Source organism: Sparus aurata, chromosome 1 (genome assembly GCF_900880675.1).
Source record: "Sparus aurata chromosome 1, fSpaAur1.1, whole genome shotgun sequence".
Classification (NCBI taxonomy): Eukaryota; Metazoa; Chordata; class Actinopteri; order Spariformes; family Sparidae; genus Sparus; species Sparus aurata.
The window spans coordinates 24,001,609-24,026,459 of NC_044187.1; the positions used below are offsets into that span (position 1 = coordinate 24,001,609).

General features: G+C 41.1%; 1 protein-coding gene across 2 annotated transcripts in view; it reads left to right on the forward strand.

Annotated features, from left to right (window-relative positions):
• The window catches only part of pkn1a (protein kinase N1a), a 54,922-nt gene that overhangs the window by 25,385 nt on the left and 4,686 nt on the right, over positions 1 to 24,851 (forward strand). The window contains exons 1-15 of one of the 2 annotated variants that reach the window (XM_030424813.1): positions 9,890 to 9,978; positions 10,802 to 10,996; positions 13,006 to 13,111; positions 13,853 to 14,001; positions 14,538 to 14,658; positions 18,590 to 18,735; positions 18,897 to 19,110; positions 19,954 to 20,148; positions 20,489 to 20,598; positions 20,693 to 20,836; positions 21,117 to 21,192; positions 21,996 to 22,131; positions 22,400 to 22,484; positions 24,019 to 24,098; positions 24,497 to 24,572. In XM_030424813.1, the coding sequence (XP_030280673.1) occupies positions 9,937 to 9,978; positions 10,802 to 10,996; positions 13,006 to 13,111; positions 13,853 to 14,001; positions 14,538 to 14,658; positions 18,590 to 18,735; positions 18,897 to 19,110; positions 19,954 to 20,148; positions 20,489 to 20,598; positions 20,693 to 20,836; positions 21,117 to 21,192; positions 21,996 to 22,131; positions 22,400 to 22,484; positions 24,019 to 24,098; positions 24,497 to 24,572 (1,875 nt within the window). In that variant the 5' untranslated portion in view covers positions 9,890 to 9,936. Of the gene's footprint in view, positions 1 to 9,889; positions 9,979 to 10,801; positions 10,997 to 13,005; positions 13,112 to 13,852; positions 14,002 to 14,537; positions 14,659 to 18,589; positions 18,736 to 18,896; positions 19,111 to 19,953; positions 20,149 to 20,488; positions 20,599 to 20,692; positions 20,837 to 21,116; positions 21,193 to 21,995; positions 22,132 to 22,399; positions 22,485 to 24,018; positions 24,099 to 24,496; positions 24,573 to 24,851 lie in introns of those variants that run through there. The other variant, XM_030424819.1, reaches the window with a different exon arrangement.

Sequence of the window (24,851 nt, forward strand, 5' to 3'; positions counted from 1 at the left end):
AGATTTCAGACATTTTACTTAAAGAGTACTTCTTACCTGTTGCTTCTCAAACTGTTAAGATTTTGGTCTTGTACGGCTATAGCTGATAATTTTCATTACTAATTCATTGTTTTGTCTAGAAATGATGAAATGATGATAAAAGCCCATGACGGTGTCCTTGAGGCCATGTTGATGTCTTCAAATGTCTTGTTTTGGCTGACCAAGAGACCAAATCTAAAAATATTAAGCCTACTATCGGACGCCACAAAGACTTATCAGCGAGCAAGAAACAAATTGGGGATAGCAGTCTGAACAGTACCAAATATGAGCAAATTCCCTAAACAATATTAGACAGTGACTCAAGTGACTCAGCTCTCAATTAAGTAGTTTTTTATCTTGAGCCAGTTAAGTCACAGATTGTGTCAAGTTAAGTCCTTAGTTTAGGCAGTTCAAGTCCTAAGTCACGTCACTTTTTCCCCATCCAAGAAACTTCAGATTTACCTGCAGTATCAAGTCTTTATAAATCTTTAATTTAACCTGTTCACAAAACCTTGTAAAAAAACAATCTGTTTCGTCTCAATCAAAAATATTTCCTCCCCCATCATGTTTGAAAAGTGAAATACTGACAGTCAGACTACAAAAAACTAAACTGAGCACATAATGTGAACACAGACAAGTCATTTGAGGGGTTATGTCTCAAATAAAGTTACAAGTGTATTTCAGGTAGAGAATTAAAGTTTGTATGTATGTTTTTTTTTCACTAACTAATATTGTCTGATATTATATTCTTATATTCTTATGGTCCAAGGCAGTCAGACTGTGCTGTTCAGGCCTGCTCGGTCAGCTGACCTGTAAACTATTATAAAAGTTATTGTTCAGGTTTGCATTGGAGTTTAAGTTGACAGCAATCCACCAACTTCTACTCTACTTCTAGTTTTAGCAAAATTGAAAAGATTGGCTTTGATCTAGGCCTGCACGATATGAGGAAAATCTGCGATGTGCGATAACACTGTTCAATATTGTGATGACGAAATAACTTGCGATAAATAAACAAATATTGAAGTTTGCATATTATTAACTATACAGTTAATTAGGGCTGCACGATTCTGGAAAAAATGTGAATCACGATTTTTTAGCTTAGAATTAGATCACGATTCTCTGACACGATTTTTTTCACAAAATGTTTATTGCACTGATGAACTTGAACAAAAAAACAAACAAAAACATTGTAGTATGGCAGAGGCATACTACTATGCCTCTGCCAAAGCAATGCTTTTTTTGTTTTGTTGAAGTTCTATCACTGGATGAGAAATGATTTTTACAAAAGTAAAAAAAAAAAATCACAATCATCTCCAAGATGAGAGTGCATCCTTTTATCCCTCATGTTGTTCAGTGTTTATTGGGGCCGTATCCTTGGCTAGGTGATATGTGATAGCTGCTGTGATCGGCTTTCTAAAACGGAGGTGTAATATTCTTCCTTTTCCAAAAGCCGCCTCAGAGGTAGGCGTAAACATGTGACGTGATGTGACGTGAAGCCCGAAGTTGGGCTGTGAACAATTGACAACAAATTTGTCTTCAAAATAAGAGCTTTACATTGCACCCAATTGGAGTTAAGAACTGGGTTCTTAGCGGGGGGCTTTTAATTTGAAAGTAGCGACCGTTCCTAGCTTGCGCTACAACAACAAGCTAGAGATCCAGGAGACGCTAGCATCTCCCGGATATTTGGGATCTCAGCGGCTGTCCAGTTGCCCACCTAGCAGGCGAGGTGGAAATAAGTGTACCCTCCGAGGTGGCAAATCGGCGAACCAAAACAGACCCTCAATTTGCCGCCCTCTGTCTAAAACGGCCGCCAAAAGGACGGGCAGATTGGCGGCTTGCTGCCCTGTCTAAAAACGGCTCACTCCTCTCACTCTCACTCACTCCTTCCAGACACTCAACTGCAGGCGGGCTTCCTCCACTGAATCAAGTGCTGCGTTTGGGGGCGCTTCAAAAAAACCGGGAGGAAAATGAGAGCATTTGTTTGTGATTCAGCTCTAGATATAAAATGATTCAGAATCGCTATGTGTGGAAATGAGATCACGTGTATGTGTGAATCGAGATCGCGATTTTTTTAACGATTTTTCGTGCAGCCCTACAGTTAATGATTGCTAACGTTAGTTTTGAATTGTTCGTGTAGGTCTTTATGGTTGCATTGCAGGTGGTGATGGAGGTTGGTTGTGTTTCCTCTAAAAGTTGCAACAACTGCTCGGCATGTTTTACACAGCACCAGTGTTTGTAACACGTTGTCTCTCCTGAATCCAAAATAAGTCTATATAGCAGAAGTGCTGATTTATTGGGCAGCCTTACTTTGATCCACCAGAAAAGACAGAGGGCCCAATAGACAGTGTTTTTAATGGAAACCATCCCATGTTTCCCAACCATAATTTCCATGACGATGTCTAGTCACTGTGCAACTTGGGATACCACTTTGATCACTGTAGATTTTTGTAAAAATGTTGCATGTTTGATGATTAGGACTTTCCTCTTATGGCCAAGATAAGGTTGGGGAGATAAACGGATGTTATAAACTATTCTTGTCATCTAGTGTGTACCTGGCTGAAGATAATCTATAACCTGGGATGGTGTAGAAAAAGCAGTATTGTGCTGATACCCAGGCAGAAATGATTGATTGCATTCTCAGACACACAGGCAGCAGATTCCAAACTTTGCATATTTTTGACAGATCATTTGTACTGACGTTGGCAAAATCGGATAAATATTTTCTCTTGGATGTTTTGTACCTGATGTTGAATTCTCCATGTAATGGATTTCTGTAGCAGCTTTGTTTGTGTGTGTTGCAGCGTGAGAGCAATAATCCAGGTGAGAATCAAGAACTCCGCCCGAGGTTTGCATAACAAAACAGCAGCTTCAACACATGGAGAGAGGGGGAGAGATGAAAAGGATTTTCCATCCATCATTTTTTCATCAGTGGATTTTATTTCGCACCACTCGCTCTTCAACCTGACCTGCCATCTTAATTGTACTGTTGAGAGCAATATCTGGTGCGGATTTGGACCCAATTCCAATAAACTCATTGGTATAGAGGGGTAGGGCTGTGTTGGGGCTTCATGGTCCTCTGAACTGAGATTTTTCAGAGGTAAACTTCAGACCGAGGCTCCTGACAACTCTCTGTCATTTCGATGTATTATGGTCTTTACAACGTTACAAGTTTGCTGACGTCTCAATAGCCAGCAAGCTAACATTGTTGTTGCTGATTTCTGCATCACAGCCCTGCATAATACCAGGATTGCTGTGGTAACGCAAAATAAATCACCACAGCTGAAGAGGGCATATTGGAAATGTTCCATCTGTTTAAATAAACGCCATTGATGTCTGAGGGTCTTGAGGGGTTGTCCCATTTCATAGCGGAGATTTTAACCACTACACCTCGGAACAGTGTTACAAGGGCAAGGAGGCACTTGAAAATGAGGGGTAGGGGTTGGGCCATGGTCTACTACTCTCTATATTCCTGACTACTTCTTCTGTCAGTCATTTATGAGATTGATAGGTTTGGCAATCACGTTTGTAGTGTCAATAAAAAGTGGGATGCAGCTCAGAGAGTACAGTTTCCTTCACAGCTGCCAAGTTGTCGTGCCTGAATTGAAGAAGCAAAGTGGCCAATAGGTGGGAAACAATGGCTGTGAGGATGAGCCAAGTTTATATATCAATATCCAGTTACCGTAGTAATTGTTCCACTTGGTTTCCTTTTAAGGTCCATTGTATTGTATCTATGCGCTTCCCCACCACCAACTGTCATTCAACATAATATGATAATATCACCATGATATGGTGATTTCTGTCAAAATTACATTTCCTATAGGTCTTCTGTTCTCCTTTTGTTTCTGGTGTTTATGTGAAAAGCAACAACTGAAGAATAACTGGAGAAAGACTGAAACCTGTTTACTGTAAATACATAAAGGATTCAGTCAGTGACCACTTATTTTTCGAGTTATATTGCTGGACACTTGGCAGGAGCAGTTGTTGGACATTGTAGTTGCAGCTTGGTTGCTGATTCATTGCTGATTCTCTGCCTCATTTCTAGCTCCTTCCTTCTTACTCTGCTTATTTGTCTGTTCTGCCTCAACCCTGTGACCCTCTCGGCTGTGCCTCATCCGTCTCTCTCCTCCCTCTCTTCCTGTCCCCATGCTGCTCTCTCTTTGTTTGCCTCTTGTGTCTTTCCCTCTCTTTCAGCCCCTAGCTAACCACTTCTTTCTATGTGTGTCTCTGTCTTTTTCATGGCCGTGACTGGGCAAACTGGCGTGTGCTCTTGCCAGTGTGTATTCTTTTTCAGTCTTTGTTTCATATGGTTGCACTGGCTGATGATTGTCCATTTGTATTTGAGAATTACTTCACTGCCAGCAACAGTCTTGTATTGTACCCTCAAAAATTATGTTTTCTGATTAATTTAATTGAAGCTCCAAGTGTTTTATTATACTTTCCCTGAAGGAAACAGTAGATGTTTGGTTTTTAATTCTCTCTTCCAGCTTGTTCACTCTTTTCCTGGACATAACACACTGTCTTATTTCGCCTCATTGCCTTTCCCAGCCTCTCTGCCATACAATCTTGTCAGATTGACAAGAATAGGAAGTGTTATTTCTTTGCAGCTTCATCCTTTCAGCAGAATATTTACCAAGTGGCCCGAGTGGTAAGGCCCATGTGGTAAGTAGTAAGACGACTACAGGAAATGATATGCAAGTTACTGTTAATCCATCAGAGAAAAGCATGCAGACTCATGATTCTGTCATACTGTATGTGGTTGTATGTGTACGCTTGTAAGAGGAACCTGATAGCTTCAGCATTCCAAATTAAAGTATGCAGTTTTATTATATAACCAAAGTATGCATTCGTGATTTCCTATGTGTCAGTATAGCCTTTATAGCCACAGCATGTGTAGCCAAGAAGTCAAGATGAATATGTCCACATTTTCACAGCATATATTTAGTCAGTAAGCCAAACTTATGTTGCCGGTTTCTGACTTGCATGTCTTAATGATAGGTTGAAGCTGAAGGGGAGTTTCGCCAATTTTATGCAAGTCTGAATACAGGACTACACAGGGAGTACACATATTGCGTATGAGGGAATAAAAGAAAGTTTTGTAAAGTCTCCAGAGAGAGCTGAGTGAAGTCTGATAAATTACATCAAGTGATCTCGCTTGAGCTGATATTGGCTGGGTCTGAAAACTACAAGTTTGAAAATAAAGAAATATCTGCGATTGTGAGGTTAAGAGTCTGTTAACTCAATGAATGAATGTTAGCCGTATGCGTTCAACTCACTGAACACATGGCATTTCCTGTGACTGCATCACAGCAAAAGTCAACGTGTTTTTGCCAGTTAAATGCAGTACAAAATTATCAGTTTGCAATAGCAGTAACTTCACACATTGCTCAACGGACAGAGAGCATCTTCTCTTGTAAAATGTAACTGTTGTTGTCATGAGTTTATTAGGCAGAGGGAGAATCATCGCAGCAAACCTACTTCAACTATCATAATTGTCTGGCTGAAACATAAAATGTATAGTGCACTAAAATGTCACAACATTTGCTCTTCATCAATACTGCTTATCTGTTGCTGGAAAAAAGTCTACTATCCATTATGTCTTTGAGTTGAGTTTATCAAGGGAATCACGAATATCATCTTATTTTCATGGTATGTTGCTCTTCCTCTACTATTATTAGCTGTGACTTTGAGCACAGTCGGAGCTCGTCTGTCCTTCACTCTCATCGTAGAACAAGCATCCAGTCGCAATGACATTTTCACCCAGTGTCATATTCAACAGACCACATCGACTGTGGACTGGGTGTACTGGAGCCCGAAGAGTACACAGATCACACCCTCTACAATAACACAGGATTCAGTCAGAAATGGGCTGAGCTCTGTGGCCTCACTCCCCAAGAGACATGTCCTCATGTTTCACTGGAAAGTGAGAGGGGTTTGTGTGTGTGTGTGTGTGTGTGTGTGTGTGTGTGTGCATTCATTAAAGTGAATATCTGTCCTCCTATTTCTGTCCATGTCATGTACGCTTCTACAACCACGCCTTTTCACGACCTCTGTGTGGACACTATCTCTGTATGGAGCAGCCATTATCACTTTGTAGGAAAACTCCAGGCATTGTCCTCACAGTGGAGGACATGATTACCCACCACACACACACGCACAGCGCACACACAGACATGCTCTTTAACCCATGTTCTGTCTTGTCCTTCTCGTCCAGCCCTAGGCTTTTCCACGCTGCTCACACAGTCTGATTGAATTAGCCTCACTTGGCGCCGTTATATATTGAATTAGCTTGTCATTACTTCCCTGGACACCGCTGCTGTAGGTTCCTCCTCTGGGCTAGTTCACTAACAAGCTGCACGGAATGAGTCATTCATGTCCGTTAGCTGCTGCCATCTTTGTAGTATTACACTGGGTCAACAACTAAGGGGTGATTTAGAGTGTTGTTGTGTTGTATCAGCTTCCTCTCTTTAACCGCTGAGCTCAGTTCACTGGCAAAGTGTCCATCAAAGAAAATTGTGTCAGATCCTCTGGATGACGTGGTGAATCATCTGGTGTTGCTTTCCTCCGTTACATACATATGTGTGTCGGAACAAATTCTGTCAACATCTGCTGGTGTTAACACTTCTTTAACACTCGTTCTAATGGAGGTGACAGGAGACAAGTTCCCACCAAGTGGACAAATGACACATCCTCAAGGATGGTGGACCGATCCGAGTGAAACCAGATAGTTGATTTGTTTGCACCAGAGACTATGTTCTTTTTAATGCAAATATGCATCACTTGAGAGATACATAGTTAACGAGTAAACAAACCTCATGTTACAGTTACGGCCTTAATGGCTGAGTCAGGGTGACTGAACTACTGATAGATCTTTCTGTAAAAGTTCAGTTTTTCTGAAAAGGGAGGTTGAGTTTTGTTAAATAGAGATAAGAATGTTTTCATCCTCTTGCATAAGAAATGATATCCACATATCCTGTCTCCACATTAGAGTGTCATTTTGCTTGTTTACCATATTAAATATGATTTAATGTTTGTAACTATGTAAAAACACTGAACTCTGTCAGCCCTATCCACCTTTTTCTTCTTAATGTTGCATGCCACTGTCTCTATGAGTAGAGAAGGTGGGAGGACGTGTCAATTCATGGGAATGTAACATTAGCATATAGATTTTCAATAAAGAAATCACCTAAATGTTACTGCATGAGTCATGCTAGCACCTCTGTGAGGCTATAATAAAGCACAGCGATGCTTTTAGCTAAATACTGATGTCATCATGTTAACATGCTCACTGTGTTTTGTTACAATGCTGTTGCTAAACAGGTGTAATGTTTGCCATGTTTATTGTGTTAGCTTAAAGTGTTAGCATGCAGGGCCGTTTCAAGGAATTTGGGGGCCCCAAGCAAAATGGACATGAAGGTAGCTAACATAAACATTTTTTGCTAGCCTACCTGCTGTGAAATTACAGTGATTGTACAAGACAAGTAGAGCTATTTTATCCAGTATAATGTATCACTTACCACTATCTTGTTTATTCTTATCCTCCTCTTACTTTCTCTTTTTTCTTTTCTGGCTTCCTGATGCATAGTTACGCTTCATGTGATGACTGCAGAGGTTTTGTATTTTGCCGGCAGCAGAGGTCCGTACCTGGCTGGCTGGCTGCTGTCAGCGACTACTGAGAGGGGCCCCCTTGAGGGAGATCCCGATAACAGTGTCATTGCACTTTACTGCATTGACTATCAAAGGGGCGCTCACACAGTTTGTCGTTGCATTTTATTCATAACCAGTCGTTGTCTTGGGGCCCCAGGCCAGCTCGGGGCCCCAAGCAATTGCTTGGTTTGCTTGCCTTCTCGCGACGGGCCTGTTAGCATGCTAGCAATAAATAGCTGAGACTGATAATGGTATTTAGTCAAGATTGGAAATTTTGGAGGAGGAAATATTACAGCAATTTAGTCAGTAAGATTCATCCTCTGAGAAATTTTAATATCTACACAGATGTTCATGAAAATCTATTCAGTTATTTTCATGATATTTCAGTCTGACCAAAGTGATGGACTGATGCTGCCATCCCTAATACATTCCACTAACGTGACTGAAAAGTAGCCCAAATGATCAGAAGTTTAAGATTAACCTGCCAAACAATTAAAAAGTAGCCAAGCTGTGCAGAAAAACAGCCGATCTGTGTGCGTGTCATGCACATTTAAGAATAGTATAAGTATCACATCTGTAGTAGTTCTTATTTTGGGAGGTGCTAACTTTGGATCTCTGCATCATCATCATCATCATTCTGACTTTCAGCAGAGTAGTAGAACTCAGCAACCCCCCATCTGACACACAATCTTTTGGTAGTAAGGCTGTAGCTCAGCAGAAATGCAACAATCTTGGGGCTGGGCGATATATCGAAAATACTTGATGTATCGTGGCTTGTCCTCTGTGGGATGTAGAAAATGACTATATCGTGAATATTCGAGTATACATTCAATTGTCACGCAGTTGCTTTAAGTCGCGGGGGGAACTACAGGTTTTTCTCACTCTTTCTTATCTCTCCGCACAGAAAGATAAAACAAGCGCACCTAGTTACGTACATCACATTCTGTAGTGTGTGCAACGTCATACGCCCGGCAGCATGTAGCAGCAGAGATCTCAGGTAGCGGCAGCAGCAGGTGCTATGAAAAATGGAGGGAGAATTAATTCCCAAGAAAAACAACGTAGGATCCATCGTCTGGCGGTGGTTTGGGTACAAGAGGGAGGACGTTGAACAAATAACCGTAATATGTAAAGTATGCTGCAAAAGCGTCGCCACAAAAGGAGGTAGTACAACAAATTTATATCACCATTTGAGAACCCACCCGCTAGAAAACGAAGAGTGCTTGAAACTCTGCACAAGTGCATCTCAGGCCAGTGCCATATCAAAGAAAGTGCCGAAGCAACCAGCACTGACGCAGCTGAGTCTGGCGTCTTCTTTTCCCAGAACAACACCATACGACTAAAATAATCAAAAACAGAAGGAGATAATGTCCGCAGTAACCCACCACATAGCGAAAGACATGGCCCCAGTGATTGTGGTTGAAAAGCCCGTATTCAGAAAGCTCATTAACACACTTGACCCAAGATATAATCTACCTAGTCGCAGATATTTTGCAGAGACAGCTCTACCTGAGTTGTACGTTAAAGTGAGAGAAGAGCTGGCCAACCAAAAAAGCGGCCTTAAACTTTCTGCTCAGTTTGCAGTTTGGAGTATATTGTTGAAAGCTAGCATTAGGGCACTTACTTCACCCGCTGCTGCTTGCATAAGGTAGAGAGGTTGTCCTATTATCAGATGACTCAATCCCATACAGTCTTTCTATAGGAAAAGGGGAATCACCAGTGGGGGTTTTCAGATGTGGAGCGCAAAGGAAAACTGTTACTCTCTGGCTTTGAGCCAGTACTTAGAAAACGCATCCTTCCCTCTTTCCACCGTCAAGATTATATCACCGACCAAAGTGAGAGCAAAAGAAAAAGCTGGCGCAATTTAGTTCAAGCCAGAAGTGATTCATTGATGCGTATAAAACTTGATATCGTATAGGTTTACAGCCACAGATCCAGGAGTGACCTACCAAAACTTAAAGACTGAGGATGTGTTCTTGATGTATAGAGTCTCTGTCCCTCTTTTCTCTGTTACTCACACTCCACTGACAGCAGCAAAACTGCAGAGGAAACAGGAAAGGCCTGAGCAGTTTGGTGTCGGGACGGATATCCTCTCTTGGAGGCGTTCCCCCTCCTCCCTCACTTAACTCTCCCTCTCCCTCTCTTTATCTCTTTTTATCGTTTTTCTCCCCCCCCCCAACCTGTTTTTGCTTTTGGTGTGGCATTAACTGTTTGGTCGAGCTCAGGAGCATACGAGAGATCTCCGCTCCTCTCTAGTTTTTCACATCAGAGAGGACTATGTGTTGGCATGGTGACGAGGAGGATGAGGACAGCTCGGAGGTGAAGCGTTTGTTTGATTTGTGTGTTCCTGTAATAGTGGCTGTGATTTCAAGTGATTTGACGCTCTCTCTCCTGCTGTCTTCCTGATTGTTTGTCTGGCGTGTTGAGCTTCAACATATCAGCCTGTAGTAAATCATAGCTCTGCTTGAGGGGTTTTATTTTTGAAGACACAGGAAGTAAGTAGAAACTTGAGCAGGAGCGGGGCCCAGTTGTTTACTGGCGCTAAAGTATATATTAATGTTTTTTCATTAAAGTTTACGGTATTTCTCACCCAGTGGTTCATGAGAAAGAGCTGGAAGAGGACGATGGGCAGCACAGGTCATGGGACGGATTTGTAATTCATTTTGAGGTTTGTGTATAGTGTTGATTTTAAGCCCATTTGGCTGGCAGACTGTTCTGAAAATTGTATTTTTAGAGGAAGAGTCTTGTAAGCAGGTTGGACATAAAGGATTTGTTTTGAATTATTATAAACACTGGCTGAAAAGGATTTTTGTCATTCCTCTCTGCTGCTCCTTCATCTCTTTTCCCATCGTCCTCTAGCATTTTCTAGAAAGTTTTTTTTCTAGTATTTTACCCAAATCTGCCCTTTTTCCTCTCACTGCCCCATCACTATCCCACTCTATCTCTTTCCTCCCATTAAGGCCTTATCCTGCTCACCATCTCTTCCTCTTAACTCTCAACACCTACTCTTGCCAGACTGACTGTGGTGTAATTGAAGCCTTGTATTGTCAGGCAAAAGTTTTGTATAATGTCACTGCAACATTGCCTGACTTCTTTATCCTTTGTCCTCCCTTTTCCTCCCTCTTTGTTCACCCCAATTCAGAGTGACCCAGGTGGGCTGTCGGTTCTGGAGCAGCTTGGTCTGGACCAGAACTCAGATTTCTCCGACTCCAGCGTGCAGCAGCTTCTGGACGAACAGCGCGAAAGGATCCGCAGAGAGATTCGCAAGGAGCTGAAAATCAAGGAGGGAGCCGAGAACCTACGCAGGGCGACGACTGACAAGAGGAATGCTCAGCAGGTCAACCACATGTTACAATAAGATCCTCCCGACATAAATCCACCAGAAAGTATTAGAGCCCAAAGAAATCTTATACCAGTTACATTTTATTTTTTTTAAACAGGTTTCCAACTATTAATGAGTGATCTGAAATGACAAAGAGAAAGTCAGGTAGACATATTGTGTATGAGAAAGCATCTTCCTGTGATAGACCCTTACCAGACCAGATCATTAATAAAATGATAAGGTTGTGGAAGCGCTCTGATTTTTCAGTTGAGAAGTCATTGAATTTCACATCGGCACCACTGCAGGAAACCAGTTTAATGACTGCTATCTGAAAAAGAGGCTGGTGATTCAGTCACATTCCAGTTCACCGGAACTGGGTAGACTTGTTGGCATGTTAAGTTCTTATCCCGTGGAGACTTTGGTCATATGAAAAAAGAAAAAAAGAAAAGCCAGATACTTCAGACTGGTTTGACCTTTTATTTGCCCAGTTGTAGGCTCACTGAACACATGTTTCCACATTGTGAGGCAGGGCAGGAATGCCACACAGCCGCACACATTCTCCTCCTGTAGCTGCCAAGTATAGCTGCTGGGCACCAGTTGTTAGCAGCGATATTCGAGCATTTGGACAGTTAAATGCAATTTTCATTCGCAGTTGTAGGTATTAATTGTAGACAATAGAGAGGAATTAGTCTTGAGGTAAAGAAGTTCAACAGTTTGCAAACCCAACCCAAGTCAGGTACAGAAGCAGGACAAAAAATTGCACGGATCGTCATGTGAACACAGATTATTGTAAACCTCATATTGTTCTGTATGCTTAAATAGATTTTTCCCATCATTTTCAACCTAAAAGCCAATGTTGGCTCAAAATAAGGTTTAACTTAGCCAACTGGGTGAAAAGATATTCAATTAATAAGGAGAAACTGTCATGTAAATTGCTGTTTTTGCTTTTTTTTGTGAAGTAAAAATGCTCTCTAAATACTTATTATTTTGTTGTTATCTCAGCATGTGTTTGTGTTTGGCCTGTGTGCCACGAATAGGTTTCACATTTAATACAACAACAAAAAAAGAACATAAATTGTTAAAGTGAAATTTGCAGAACTGTCTATGTGCTAGTCAGATTTTGAATACAAGAACAATAAAAACCCCATAGACGGACAATCCATATTTCATTAGAAGTAGTTAAAAGTCCCTGAGTGGAATCAGGTTGGACTGCTTCAGTGCTTCCTGCTGCAGTGTGTTTCATGTAAGTGGATACATAAGTGGGTATCTTTCCAAGCATGGATTTATAAATGAAGTTCTATCAGTGACAAGGTCTGCGCATGGATGATGATGACCAGCTGATGAAAGAATACAGAGTACAGTTGTCTGTGAGGGATTTACAACTGGTTATGAATTTCAGAGAATATGTGTGTCCAATGATGATGATTCTAGTTTTGATGGAATAAAGTCTATTTTTTTCTCCGGAAAAGGAACATGAATGCAACTCCAGTCCTTCACGCTTCCTACACCTCTCTATAGCGTTTGCAAATTACTTAATTTTATAAACAAATTGCAGTCTGCCTGCAGTCTGGAAACCTAAAACTGAAACTTAAAGATGGAAGAAGCAGCTCACTGAACATTCAAGAGGCACTTCTATATCCTTATACTGGCAGAAGAAGCATATTTATAAATTGAGAACTTTCAGCAAGGGTTCACTTTTTAAAACTTATTATTTAGATATGGTTTATGTTGCAAAAGTCAGATAGAAAATCAATATCAAAATAGGAAACATTATACCAACACCTGAAGAGTTAAACCGACTTAATAGTATATAAAGTTCATTTTACGGAACATGTGGTGTAGAGCTGCTTCAACTGCTTTTTGTGACATTCTTGTGAGTGTTGATAATGTCAGGATGTTGTCCAACATTTCATAATTCCTGCTTGGTTGATATACTGTTGTTTTTACACAAGAAGTAAGATACAGAATTGTAATTTCTTTTCCGAACTAGAGACAATGTTCTCCTGTATTTCTCTGGCCTACAGGTGGACAGCCAGCTGCGGTCTTCTAACCGCCGGCTGGACAACCTCCATGCTCAGCTGCAAGAACTGGATGCCCACATTGTGGTGAAGGGAGGAGAGGAGAATAAAGGTATGTGTGTGCAAACACTTTCACCCCTGTTGTCAAATCTGCCTTTTCCTTGGGATTCATTTTGTCTCTGATGTAACAAACAAAACACAGATAAGTGAGTTGGACTGTTCTGTGGATCATTGAGAATCGTTTGGAAAAGTAGCTTTATTCTTTAATACTTGACACGGAGAAAACACGTGAGTTTGAGTTCAGATTCATGGGTTTCCACAGTAGTGAGAGTTTGTTACAAACAACAAGACCAAAACCTGCTTTTATTTGAAAGCCGGTCATCAGTATTCTCTAGGGGCAACAGATCTCCACTTGATAAACTGGTATTCAAAAAGAAAAAGATTTTTAAATACATTACTCTTCTCTGCTTGAACATGGAGTTCATATAATGTTGCAAATTAATCATGGCAGTTAATATGAACGCAGTTTATTTGTTTTTTAAGCTAACTTTACTATTAACGCCATAAACTATTTGTAGTGAATTCAGATCCTTAGAACCACATGGAAAAATAATATTCCTGACGAGTTGTGCTTTCCTTCTCCGACTGGGTGGGACAGTCTCTCCCAGTGGATCTGTTCCCATAATCCAGGATATTAGCCATGTTCATGCTGCTGCAGAAATTCAAGAAAGCAATGCTATTATTTGGCTTTACATGAAATTCGCTTTTGGGTATTTTCACCTCAGAGCGCACCATGTGAGCCCTCATCTAGTTGCTTTTTATATCATCTCCAACCTTTTCCTTCCATCCACAGATGAGTGTCCTCAGTCTCCCGGGGCAGAGAGCCGTACGTCAGCCCACAAGGAACGCATCGCTGCCCTGGAGAGACAGCTCAACATCGAGCTCAAAGTCAAACAGGGAGTTGAAAACATGATCCCCGTCTACTCCAATGGATCTACCAAGGTACACTGACTTAATCCATAATAATACCAGAACACATCTCAAGAGAACAATATATGAGGCAAATACCATACACATAATAAACACCAGAGCAATGTAAAGAACATTTTGTAGGTTGTGGTACACATGAGACCCTCCCCCAGCTGCCTGATACAGTAATTGACAGCGTGTGTCTTTTTGCACCTTCATGATCCATAACCTTGCAATCTGCTGACTCGGAAGATAATCTTTAAATGTGTATGATGTGGGACACACATTTCTTTATGCACACACCTCATCCCTTGATTACTACAAAGATCCCCCCCCCCTTATATTCTGCCGCGTGTTTCACCTTGCCATTCGACCTTGCGCTCACACCTCCTCTTCCCTTCCTGTTTCACTACATATACAATTTAAAAACCTATAGTGATCAATCAAAAGAAAGAGGGAAATGATTAATGATTTATCTGTGTTGCTATAAGTTTTCCTGGTACTATATTGTGTACTATGCAGCTTCCTGTGTCATGATTTGTTCCTTGTCTTGTCTCTGCTCCCATCAGGACAAGAAGATGCTGCAGACGGCCCAACAGATGCTGCAGGATAGTAAGACCAAAATTGACATAATCCGCATGCAAATCCGCAAAGCTGTGCAGGCCACTGAGCACAATGATGACACACAGGGTGAGTTTGATTTGCTTAATGAATGAATACAATGTACTGAGGTTAAAATGTGGCCCCAGTAATGCAAAAAACACTTGTGGTCGTGATCTTTTGATAAAAAAAAGTTTAGAATATGTTGTCTTGCTCAATATTTGGTTGAATTTTGAAAGGTTAGCACTCTTGGATTTGGGTTTTCACTAAAAGTAGTGCCAGATGCAGGTAGCGAAGACAAATGGTCCCATAACATTAAAGTTAAAAAAATTAAAAATACATTTACATAAAACCATCTATCTATAATTAATTTTGTTTTGTCGCAAATCACACTATTTACGGCGATATTTTTCATCATTTGGATGGATGGTGCTTTGGCCCTTCCGAAAAAAGGAAATTTGTGGAAGGCAACAGAAACAAACACGGAGGAGAGTGAACGCAAAACCGAGTAAGACATTTTCGAACAGGAGCAGGACTCTGACAAGCCAAGACAGAACAAGGACGTGGTTTCGGTATGAAAACTCTGAGACTGACCTCAAAATTGCACTTTGCAAATGACGCCGCAGACTGATCCTTTAATGTTTGCAGTTGTTTTAGCTGATGTCTTTTAGATCATTATCTGATATGAAATGACTTACAGTATTGTGGAATGTGCGATTTTGGTCATATAACATTTTTGGCTCATATTTCATAGAAAAGTGAGCCATGTGACCTGTGTGTTTTAAGAGAGTGGTCAGCTGCCATTGACGGGATGCTTTTCATCTCTATCTTCATGTGATCTGCGGCCATGCTACAGTCTGTTCTGAGCAGCAGCTGCAGACAGCAGACACACAGTAACATAAACAGATCAATAAAGAGCCGGCCCAGTGTTTCACATCTCACCGCCTTATTTTTGTCTGTTAGAAGATGAAGAGAACGGTTGGGCTTGATGCACAGTGGACTTAGTGCATACGCGCGTGTGTGTTTTTATGTGAAAAAGACACAAAGCCGATGAAATGGGCCACCTGGCACATTACCACAATCAATCAAATTCACACAAAATACAACCCTCCAACAAAAGGACCAGCAGATGAAAAGTGTCTTTTCACACATTAAAGCAGAGAGCCTCTCTCTCTCTCTCTCTCTCTCTCTCTCTCTCTCTCTCTCTCTCTCTCTCTCTCTCTCTCTCTCTCTCTCTCTCTCTCTCTCTCTCTCTCTCTCTCTCTCTCTCTCTCTCTCTCACACTCACACTCGCACTCGCACTCGCACACACACACGCAACATTAAAGTGTTGTGTGTAGAAGCAGAACAAAAACATTCTCCAGGAGGGGGATTGTGGGTATTAAATTTACCCAAGTGTGGTCATGTACTCCAAGAAACAAACAAACAAATGTGTCCTATTCACTTTCTTTTCTTTGTGATACACACTCAGGCTGATAAATGACATTTCAGAGCAGGTCAATGGTGATGGGGCAATGAGTTATGTGGGATGGTGGTTTTGTAAAATGCAGCAGGGGAGCAATGAGGGAGCGCTGGGAGGGGGTAGAAGTAAAACCAAAAAACATTTTTTTTTCAAGAGACAGTTGGTGTACTCCCTGCGGGGCCATCTATTCCTCTCTGCTCATGTAAGAGGCAGCTGATGGCTATTAAGAAAGTGGCTGTCTTTTAAGGCAAAGACGATAATGGCCATTTGGAAGGAGTTAAGGGCCGTACTTTATCTCTCCATGTCCTCAGTGTGGAAAACCTATTTGGTTTATTAATGATATAAAGCTCCTTCCACTGCATTAACGTTATAAAAATAGTACTTTGGATGTTAATGATCAGATTGAGCTGCAATGATTTTGTACTTAGGTCAACTCCACTGATTTAACACATCAAACTGGTTTACAGGTCAAGGGGAGTGCTACAGCGAATGTGGAAAAAGTTGTGTAAATCCTCCAGAGGGAGTTGTGTGAAGTTTAATAAATTGCCTCAAGTGGTCTCACTCAGAGTCCGCCTCAGTTGGTGCTGAAGACTGAAAAAGTCTGGGAGAGTTGGTAAGAATGAGCCTATCAGACCTCAGTGGCTCGCTCTTCATCTTTGCTTCCAGCTACATTAGCCACCACAAGCATAACACACCTGAATCTCTTGCCGTATGGTCGTACTCTCTGAGCTGGGAAGTCGTCTTCCGATGTCGGTGCGTTCATGTGCATCAAGTCGGAATGCATTGCATGTTGGAAATGCAGGCAGTAATCTATCAGGAACACGTATGTGAGGAAGAAAGAAGATGATATCTCTGTTGCAATGAATTTTTATCCATTTTTTATAGTTATCAACTGTGTATCATGAAAGTGTTGTTAGGAGTGTTATGATACATAGCTGAAGTATTTCAATAAAGTTTAGTTCTTCAAGCTTGAGCATCAAACCCTTGATGAAGACATAAAGAGAATATGTCTTTCTACACCATCTCTTTAGGTATTATATTGCCTGTAATGGTAACCTCAGTATAAATGTTTCTCTTGTGCTGCATAGTCTCTGGATCTTTCGAGGTTATTCTGTCTTTCTCCTTAAAACCACAGTCTCACTCATACACACAGGGGTTGTGTGTATAGTGTACACAGACTGACAGTCTCCAGGCACCACACCCGGTGGAGGGGTCATCTAGCAGGGTCTGGGCTCCAGGCAGAACACCTTATTAGGAGATAAAAGCATCCACATCCACTTCCACCCCTACCTCCCCCTTTCCCTCTCCTTCTCCTCCCGTCTCATGCAGCATTTTAACAGCTCATAGGTCATAAAAATCATGTGTAATCACTCCTCCTGTGTCATTTTGTCCTTCCTTGTTTTTAACCTTGGATTTAAAAAGCCACATGCACCTTGTTTTGAATGCTATTGATCCTTTTGTGCTTTTTCTTATCTTGCGCCTCCTCTCCCCATACCAGTGTGCTCCGTTGTGCTTATTGCCCAGTGTGAGAGGCTGCTACTGAGCCATTAAGCTAACCACTTAGCTGTTATTGTTCTTCACTGTTGTGACTCTGATGCTGACCCCATGTCTGTCTTCCTAAGTAAGGGAGCTTGAGGATGCTTTTACCTTTTGACTGAGCGTATCGCTCCCAATTTCCTGCTGTCATTTAGCTAACATTACTACGTCTTTCCATTTAAGGGGTGAAATAAGCAGTTTTGCATGTTTTATCATTTTGAAGTGGCTGGAAATACGAAAGTATAATAAACTAAATTAAAGTTGTTTCCTTTTTGATGGCAGTATACGATTTGTTCTGAAGCTTCATTATATAATTTCTGCACAGACCTACAAGCATGTCGTCTTGATGTATTAGACCATTTATAATGTTAACAGATTTTCCATTTGTTTTCTCAAACCATGATTAAATAGCTACATAAAAGGCAAGAGGTTCAGTTTTATATTATCACATTACATTTTCCACTACACTCATCTATCTGATTAGTGGGAGCTGTAACCTTTGGCAATAGCAAGAAGTATTGATATGTTATCAGTACTCTAATTTTGAGATATCACTCATTTGTTTGTTTTCACTGTAGTTTATGCCTGTATAATTTAATATTAATCTTACTAAAAAACATTATCGTAAAAAAAGGAAACATTGGACTGAAGAGGGTATTTCTTCGCTCTGTTTGCTTTTAAAGACGGGACTCAGAAAGCCATTTGGAAATAATGATGTTTACTTGGGAACACTCGGAGGCTGCTCACCTCCCTCCAGGCACTGCTAATGTTTTCTTTGTCTGACTCTTCTGTAATGCATGACTTGCATTAAGGCATTAACCTAACTTAGTATGCCCAGGGGAGTTCCCTACAACATACCGCTGCCATAACAAAACACTGAAGTCTCAGCATGCACCTGCCAAGATCGAACTATACAATGTAACTGATTAAAGCAGCATCCTTTCAACTTTTAAGCCTCAGTTGCATTTTGTAAAATCGTCTACACTGATGCAGTAATGTCCTTTATCCATTTTGGCACTGCAGGTAACCAGGACCTGTGTGGGATGGAGCTACGTATTGAAGAGCTGAGGCATCACTACAGGGTGGAGCATGCTGTGGCTGAGGGGGCCAAAAACGTGCTCAGGCTCCTGGGGGCCAGCAAGGTCCAGGACAAGAAAGCCCTGTCTGAGGTTAGACCAGACATTTACACACACACACGCACGCACACACACACGCCAACCCCTTTAATGTTCTTCTATATGTACCGTTACATACAGCATTGTGACGTCGATAAATTGTCCACCCAGTGGATGTAACTGTATTAAAGCTTCTCTGTGTTGGTTCCCTGTAGGCGCAGTCTCGTCTGAGCGAGGCGTCTCAGAGGTTAGACCTGTTAAGGGACTCTCTTGACCAGCGTCTGGCAGAGCTACCAGAAGACCATCCCAAGGCCAGTGTCATCAAAGAGGAGCTTGTCCTGGCCTCCTCACCTGCGTTCAGCTCTCGCCATGGAGCCCCTTACCTCCACAACCAATACAGCACCCTCAACAAGCCCTCACCTCTCACTGGTATGTAAAATAACCCAAAGCTAAAGGCCAAAGTTGAGCAAACTTACACCACGAGAGGTATTCATAGATCAACAGTGACGCGAACACGGAGAGTGGCAGACACAAACTGAACAGTTACATCCCAACAGCTTAACTGTGCATGATAAGATGGTACAAAGGTGTTTACAACACACACTAATGCATGTGGAAACTACAGAGTAGTGTACCAAGTGTCTGTGTTGAGGCATCTTACCAGTCAAGGTTGGATGATGTTTTTTTCTTCTACTGCTATTTGAAATGAAGACTTTTTTTTAACAAAAAATGTCAAATGAACTGAATCTGGAGTGCTTCCAGACAAAACATCGTGGTAGTCAGCAAAAATCAGTTCAATCTCAAGGGGATTAAAAGGGTTCAAAGGAACATTGAGTATTTTCTGTCTTTTTTGTGGCAGTGCGGTTATCCTGTGTTGAAACAAGAACTCAGGCTGCACCCACAGTTACCGCAATGATTGATTCCGTTCAACCATCTCTTTACAATACATGAACTTGTCCTTGAACACATACACAGATGCATTCACGAAGCCAAGGAATTCAAGGGGACCTTTTATCAGTTTGAACACGATTCAAGTGGTCATGGTTATAGAATAATTAATCTAACATAGAACAGCTGATTGAGCTTCGTGTCCCATCATTTTGACTGTTTGTTGAAGAGAAGGCATTACAAGACCTTTGTAAATGAAAAACAGGTGTGGAATTTTACAGATTTACAGATTTGTATTAGTTGAATCCACTGATGTATTTATCTGTCGTTGGTGTTTGTTGCCTTTTAGTTGGTTGTGCCTGACTTTTCTTCCTCTGTCCTCAGGTACCCTACAGGTGCAGCTGCTGGGCTGTGTGGGGTTGTTGGAGGTGGTGCCAGGTCGCAATAAGGGGACAGCTGTCATGCTGCCCTGCCACAGCCCCGGAGACACCAGGTCATTCATGAGGGGTAGCAAGGGGCTGTACGGACGGAGCGGCTCCGTCAGCGGGAAGACGCCCAGCAAGAATGACGAGCTCTCCTGTAAGTGTGTGTGTATGAATGTGTGTGTGTATGCAGGTCTTGGGTTCATTTGAAAATGTTCAGTATTGTGTCCGTTATAAGAACAACATGCTGCCAGATTTTGTGCAATGTAGAAAATCTTTATTTAGTAATATTGACTTTGTGTCACCATCACTTCATTGGTGCGTTGGGTACTGTAGGTCACACATAATGTGATAGCAGCATCAGCTAATTTAATTCAACTGCCTCAAAACCCAGTGGTCAGGGCGAATGTGGCAGGTACCATATAGGAACACACCTACGGAGGGAATATAATTTGCTGATCGTGTTTGTGTGTGTGTGTGTGTGTGTGTGTGTGTAGCTGAGGTGAGTGCAGTGCTGAAGCTGGATAACACAGTGGTCGGCCAGACAGCTTGGAGGACTGTGGGAGAACAGGCTTGGGATCAGACCTTCACTGTGGAGCTGGAAAGGGTCAGTATGAAATACACACATAAACACACAATAGAGTATGTTTAAGTGTCTTTTTATTAACCATTGGGTGCCGGTGTGTCTCTGTGTGTTTTAGTCGAGAGAAATGGAGATGGCAGTTTACTGGAAGGACTACCGCTCGCTGTGTGCTCTGAAGTACGTGAAGCTGGAGGAGTTCCTGGACAACCAGAAACACAGAGTTCAGCTGGAGCTGGAGCCTCAGGGCTTGCTGCTGGCCGAGGTACACACATGCACACACAAAGAAACAGAAAATGTGCAAAGGGACAGCCACACACAAAGGCTGGACACATATATCCTTGCATACATCTCACCTGTCTATGCAAGCTCTATAAATACAAAGATATTCAAATGTGCACCGATACACCTGCCCACACACGAGCTGTCACACATACCTGTGCTGAAAAACACTGCTTTGAAATATCAGACTTGAAAGGTTCAATCATCACGATGTGACGTCTGGAAATAAAATCTTTGATGTTTTGTGTGTGTGTGTTTTTCAGGTGACCTTCTTCAATCCGGTCATCGAGAGAGTTCCTCGCCTTCAGAGACAGAAGAAGGTGTTTTCTAAGCAGCAAGGTGAGGCAGACAGGGAGCAGAGAGGAAACACAAAAACATGATGATCATCGATATAATTACACAATTTTATCCTCTACAATACATTTTAGTACATTAAGTATATTTTAGATAGAGGATATTTTAAGATTGACAAACAACCGTTGTGTTTGAACTTTACCTTAATGAGAAAATGAACATAACTAGAAAGAGGTTACTGGCAGGTTTTTCATTTAGGCCACAGCACCACCTAGTGGTGAACAAATGATCTTGCGTCATCATGATTACAAGCTCTTAAAACAAGTTGTAAATGAAATGCATGATAACAGTTCAACCAAAGCCTGTGGTCATTCAGTCATTTGAAGACCTTTTAAAGAAAAACTAGTTCCTCTTTTTGTAGTGATTGTGTAAGTTTTGGAATATCATTTAATTTCCTTGTGTTCGCTGTGAATATCAGGAAATTATTGTAATCATCGCTTACATCTGAATGCTATCATTTTATGTTGTTTTATTCTGGAACAATTCAGTCTGTAATAGAAAAAACCTAACAAATATGTTGCCCCTTTTCGTTACCTGAAAAACAAAGAATACACCATGAAGGAACACACATTTTAGCTAAAAGAAAGAGTTCTTATTTGTCAAAGGAAGTCCTTATTTTATTTTGAAACGAGGTAGGCAGTGAAAATGGACAGTACATTTTTACAAAACACATATGATAATGATGAAAATGTGAAACTATTACGGTAGAGTAAGTGAGAGGGATTAATGGTGATCGGCTCTGGGAGACATGTAGCAATGACTCTGTGTGTGTGTATGTGTGTTTCCAGGCAAAGCATTCCTGCGAGCTCGTCAAATGAACGTGGATATCGGGACGTGGGTCAGGCTGCTTCGAAATGCCATTCCCACCGTCAACAACTCAGGAACCTACAGTCCCAATGCACACAGCCTAACACTCAACTCTGGGTGAGACATGCACACAGCCATTGCTCTCAAACAGATGAACATGCTGGAGAAACACTCAGCATCTACATGTGTTTGATAGCTGTCAAGTAAGACTTTGCTATCAACCTTAGCATCATTCCTTGAACCTTGTTCCTTGTGTTTCCTGGCAAAGTATAAAGCATGTGATGCTTTCTCTGCCCCACGTCTAACAACCCTTTTGTGTTTGTTCATTTGTCCGTCCTGCATCACCTCGTTCGTCTGTTTGTTTGTGTCCGTGTGACTTTTTTAGGGAGGTCTCAGTGGAGAAGTTGAGTCTGGACAGCGACTCTCCGATAAGAGGCGATTACAAGAGAGACACGGACACAAACACCCCGGTGAGACAGACAGAGAGAGAGGAAGTGTGTGTGAGGGCAGGGGGTTGCTTTAATAAATTAAATCCACTCTGGTAGTTTTGGGTTGAAGGAAATCTATTTATTTATCAATCAAAGCCCCAAACTTTCATCCTCAAGGATGACTAAAATTGTTCTGCATTCGACACCAAGATGAGGGATAAATCAACACATGGACACTTGATATTTTGTCACTTTAATCAGTGATTGTTAAAAAAAAATTAAAAAATTATAATTATGGCAATAATTATTACAGTTTAGTACTCCAATTTTGGATTTAATTTGCAGCTAGACAAAATATTTATTTGGCTTTCTGTTATTTTCAAACAATAGGCAATACAAAAAGAAAATAATTAGAGCTGTAGTCATTTAGAACAGTGTGTGCTATATTACATGTTACTTCTAACATGTAATATTGTACATGTTAGTTTCTGTCATTCAAAAGTAATAAGGTGCTTTTCAATATTACTATCTGTATAGAATAAGGCATTACTGATTATACTACTTTTGTGTTACTTTCAACAAAATTAACGCTGAATTCCTCAAAATATTGTTTCACAGAGGGTAATTAAAGCATAGAAGCTTAAATGTATTGCCGTTGATTACTAATTATTACACATAACCCCAACACTGTTTAGAACACTATAAAATGTATCAGTTGTGTCCTAATTACCAGTTTTGTTGTAGCTTACGATCGTCAGTGTGACTTAATCACAACTGAACATTTTCTGAAAGTTCTAAGCTACTTGTCGTGTAATACAGAGGCTCCTAGAAAAACAAATCAAGTCAGTTTTATTCATGAAGCCCAACATGACAAATCACAAATGTGCTTCAGGTGACTAAACATCCTGCAACATTGACACCTCATATATTTGGACACCTTGAAAAAAATATCCTGAACAAGGAAATGATGGAAGAAACCAGACATCAGATCCTTCTCTAAGGATGTACAGATAGGCATCAATATAATAAAATCATGATTGTCCATCCAGACATTATAGAGGCCTCATGTCAACCAGAGTCTGTTGTTTATGTAATCAAAGTCAAATTGAGTAGATAAAGTTTGATAATGTTGTGTTCACTATCTTTAAAAACCAGTTTACAATCTTTGAGCTCTCTTGAGTTGTCAGAGTTCACAATAGGTAGACAGCTTTGATTATATTTATCGGTCTGTTTATGTTTTTTTTTTATCTCCCCCCATTGTTCTGTAGTCCCATACTGATTCATAGCCCAGTATACGGTGGAGTCGATGTAGTTAATAAGATAAGCGGAGGTGACTTGAATGTATTGTCGTGCACTCGATCACAGTGTCTCTACAAACTAAGCGCCACTGCTCGTCTGTCTTTATTAGGTTTAAAATCCAGACAAAAAGCGAATCCTCCTCACTGAAGAATGTTTGTGTGTCACATCCGAACTGAAATCATGTGTCTTGTGTCTTTCGTCTTGTGTCCTCTCATCTTTCTGCATGTTTCTGTGTGTTTTCCGTCGTGTCTCCTTCCTTGCTCTCTGTCCCTGTCAGGACCGACTGCCAGTCATCGAGCCCTTCTCCCCCCCAGACCTCACCCCCGAGTGCCCTGTCCGATCCCCATCTGTCAGCAGGTACACACACATAAACATTTCATTAACTGCATTATAATTTTTGGATATAATTGCTTCAATACTGTCCTTGTCTGTGTTTATCTTTTTATATATTATACTGATGGCTTCTGTTTCAGTGTCCTGGTATTGTTCATGATGACTCTCTGTCAATGACTTACTGGGACATTTGAATAGAGCAGAACCTCCATTAATGTTTTCAGTAACACCTGTGATTCGAGTCACAACTTCTGCTCTGATAAAGTCCTAACCATTATCATGGAGTACTCGACTCACGCTTACAGTTCCCGTGTCTGCCACGACAAATTTCTTCGGTTCTTAGACGTTTGTATGATTTTGATTCTGTTTATTTTGGTATCCACTATGAATGTTCCTGCTGACTGCATTGTCTGTCTCTCCAGTAAGCAGAGGAAAGGTCCTCTGTCTCTGCAGGACTTCAGACTCATTGCTGTTTTGGGCAGGGGACACTTTGGGAAGGTACAGTTTGGAGAATGGTCCTTGTGTTTGTTTTTGCTTTTTTGTTTTTCAGTAAATGAAACGTTTAACTTGAAATACACTGTGAGGAGAAAAAAGGTTTCCCAAATTTAAATGCACAATGATCACAAAAAGTCTTGGGCTGGAGAGAGTTATCCAATAATTACAACAAGACCCTAACACCATAAATGGCAGAGAATTTTTAAAGAGCATTTTTGTGTTCTTTATGCCATGAAGTGCCTCAGGTTTTTTTTAATGTATTGAATGTATAACAATCAACAT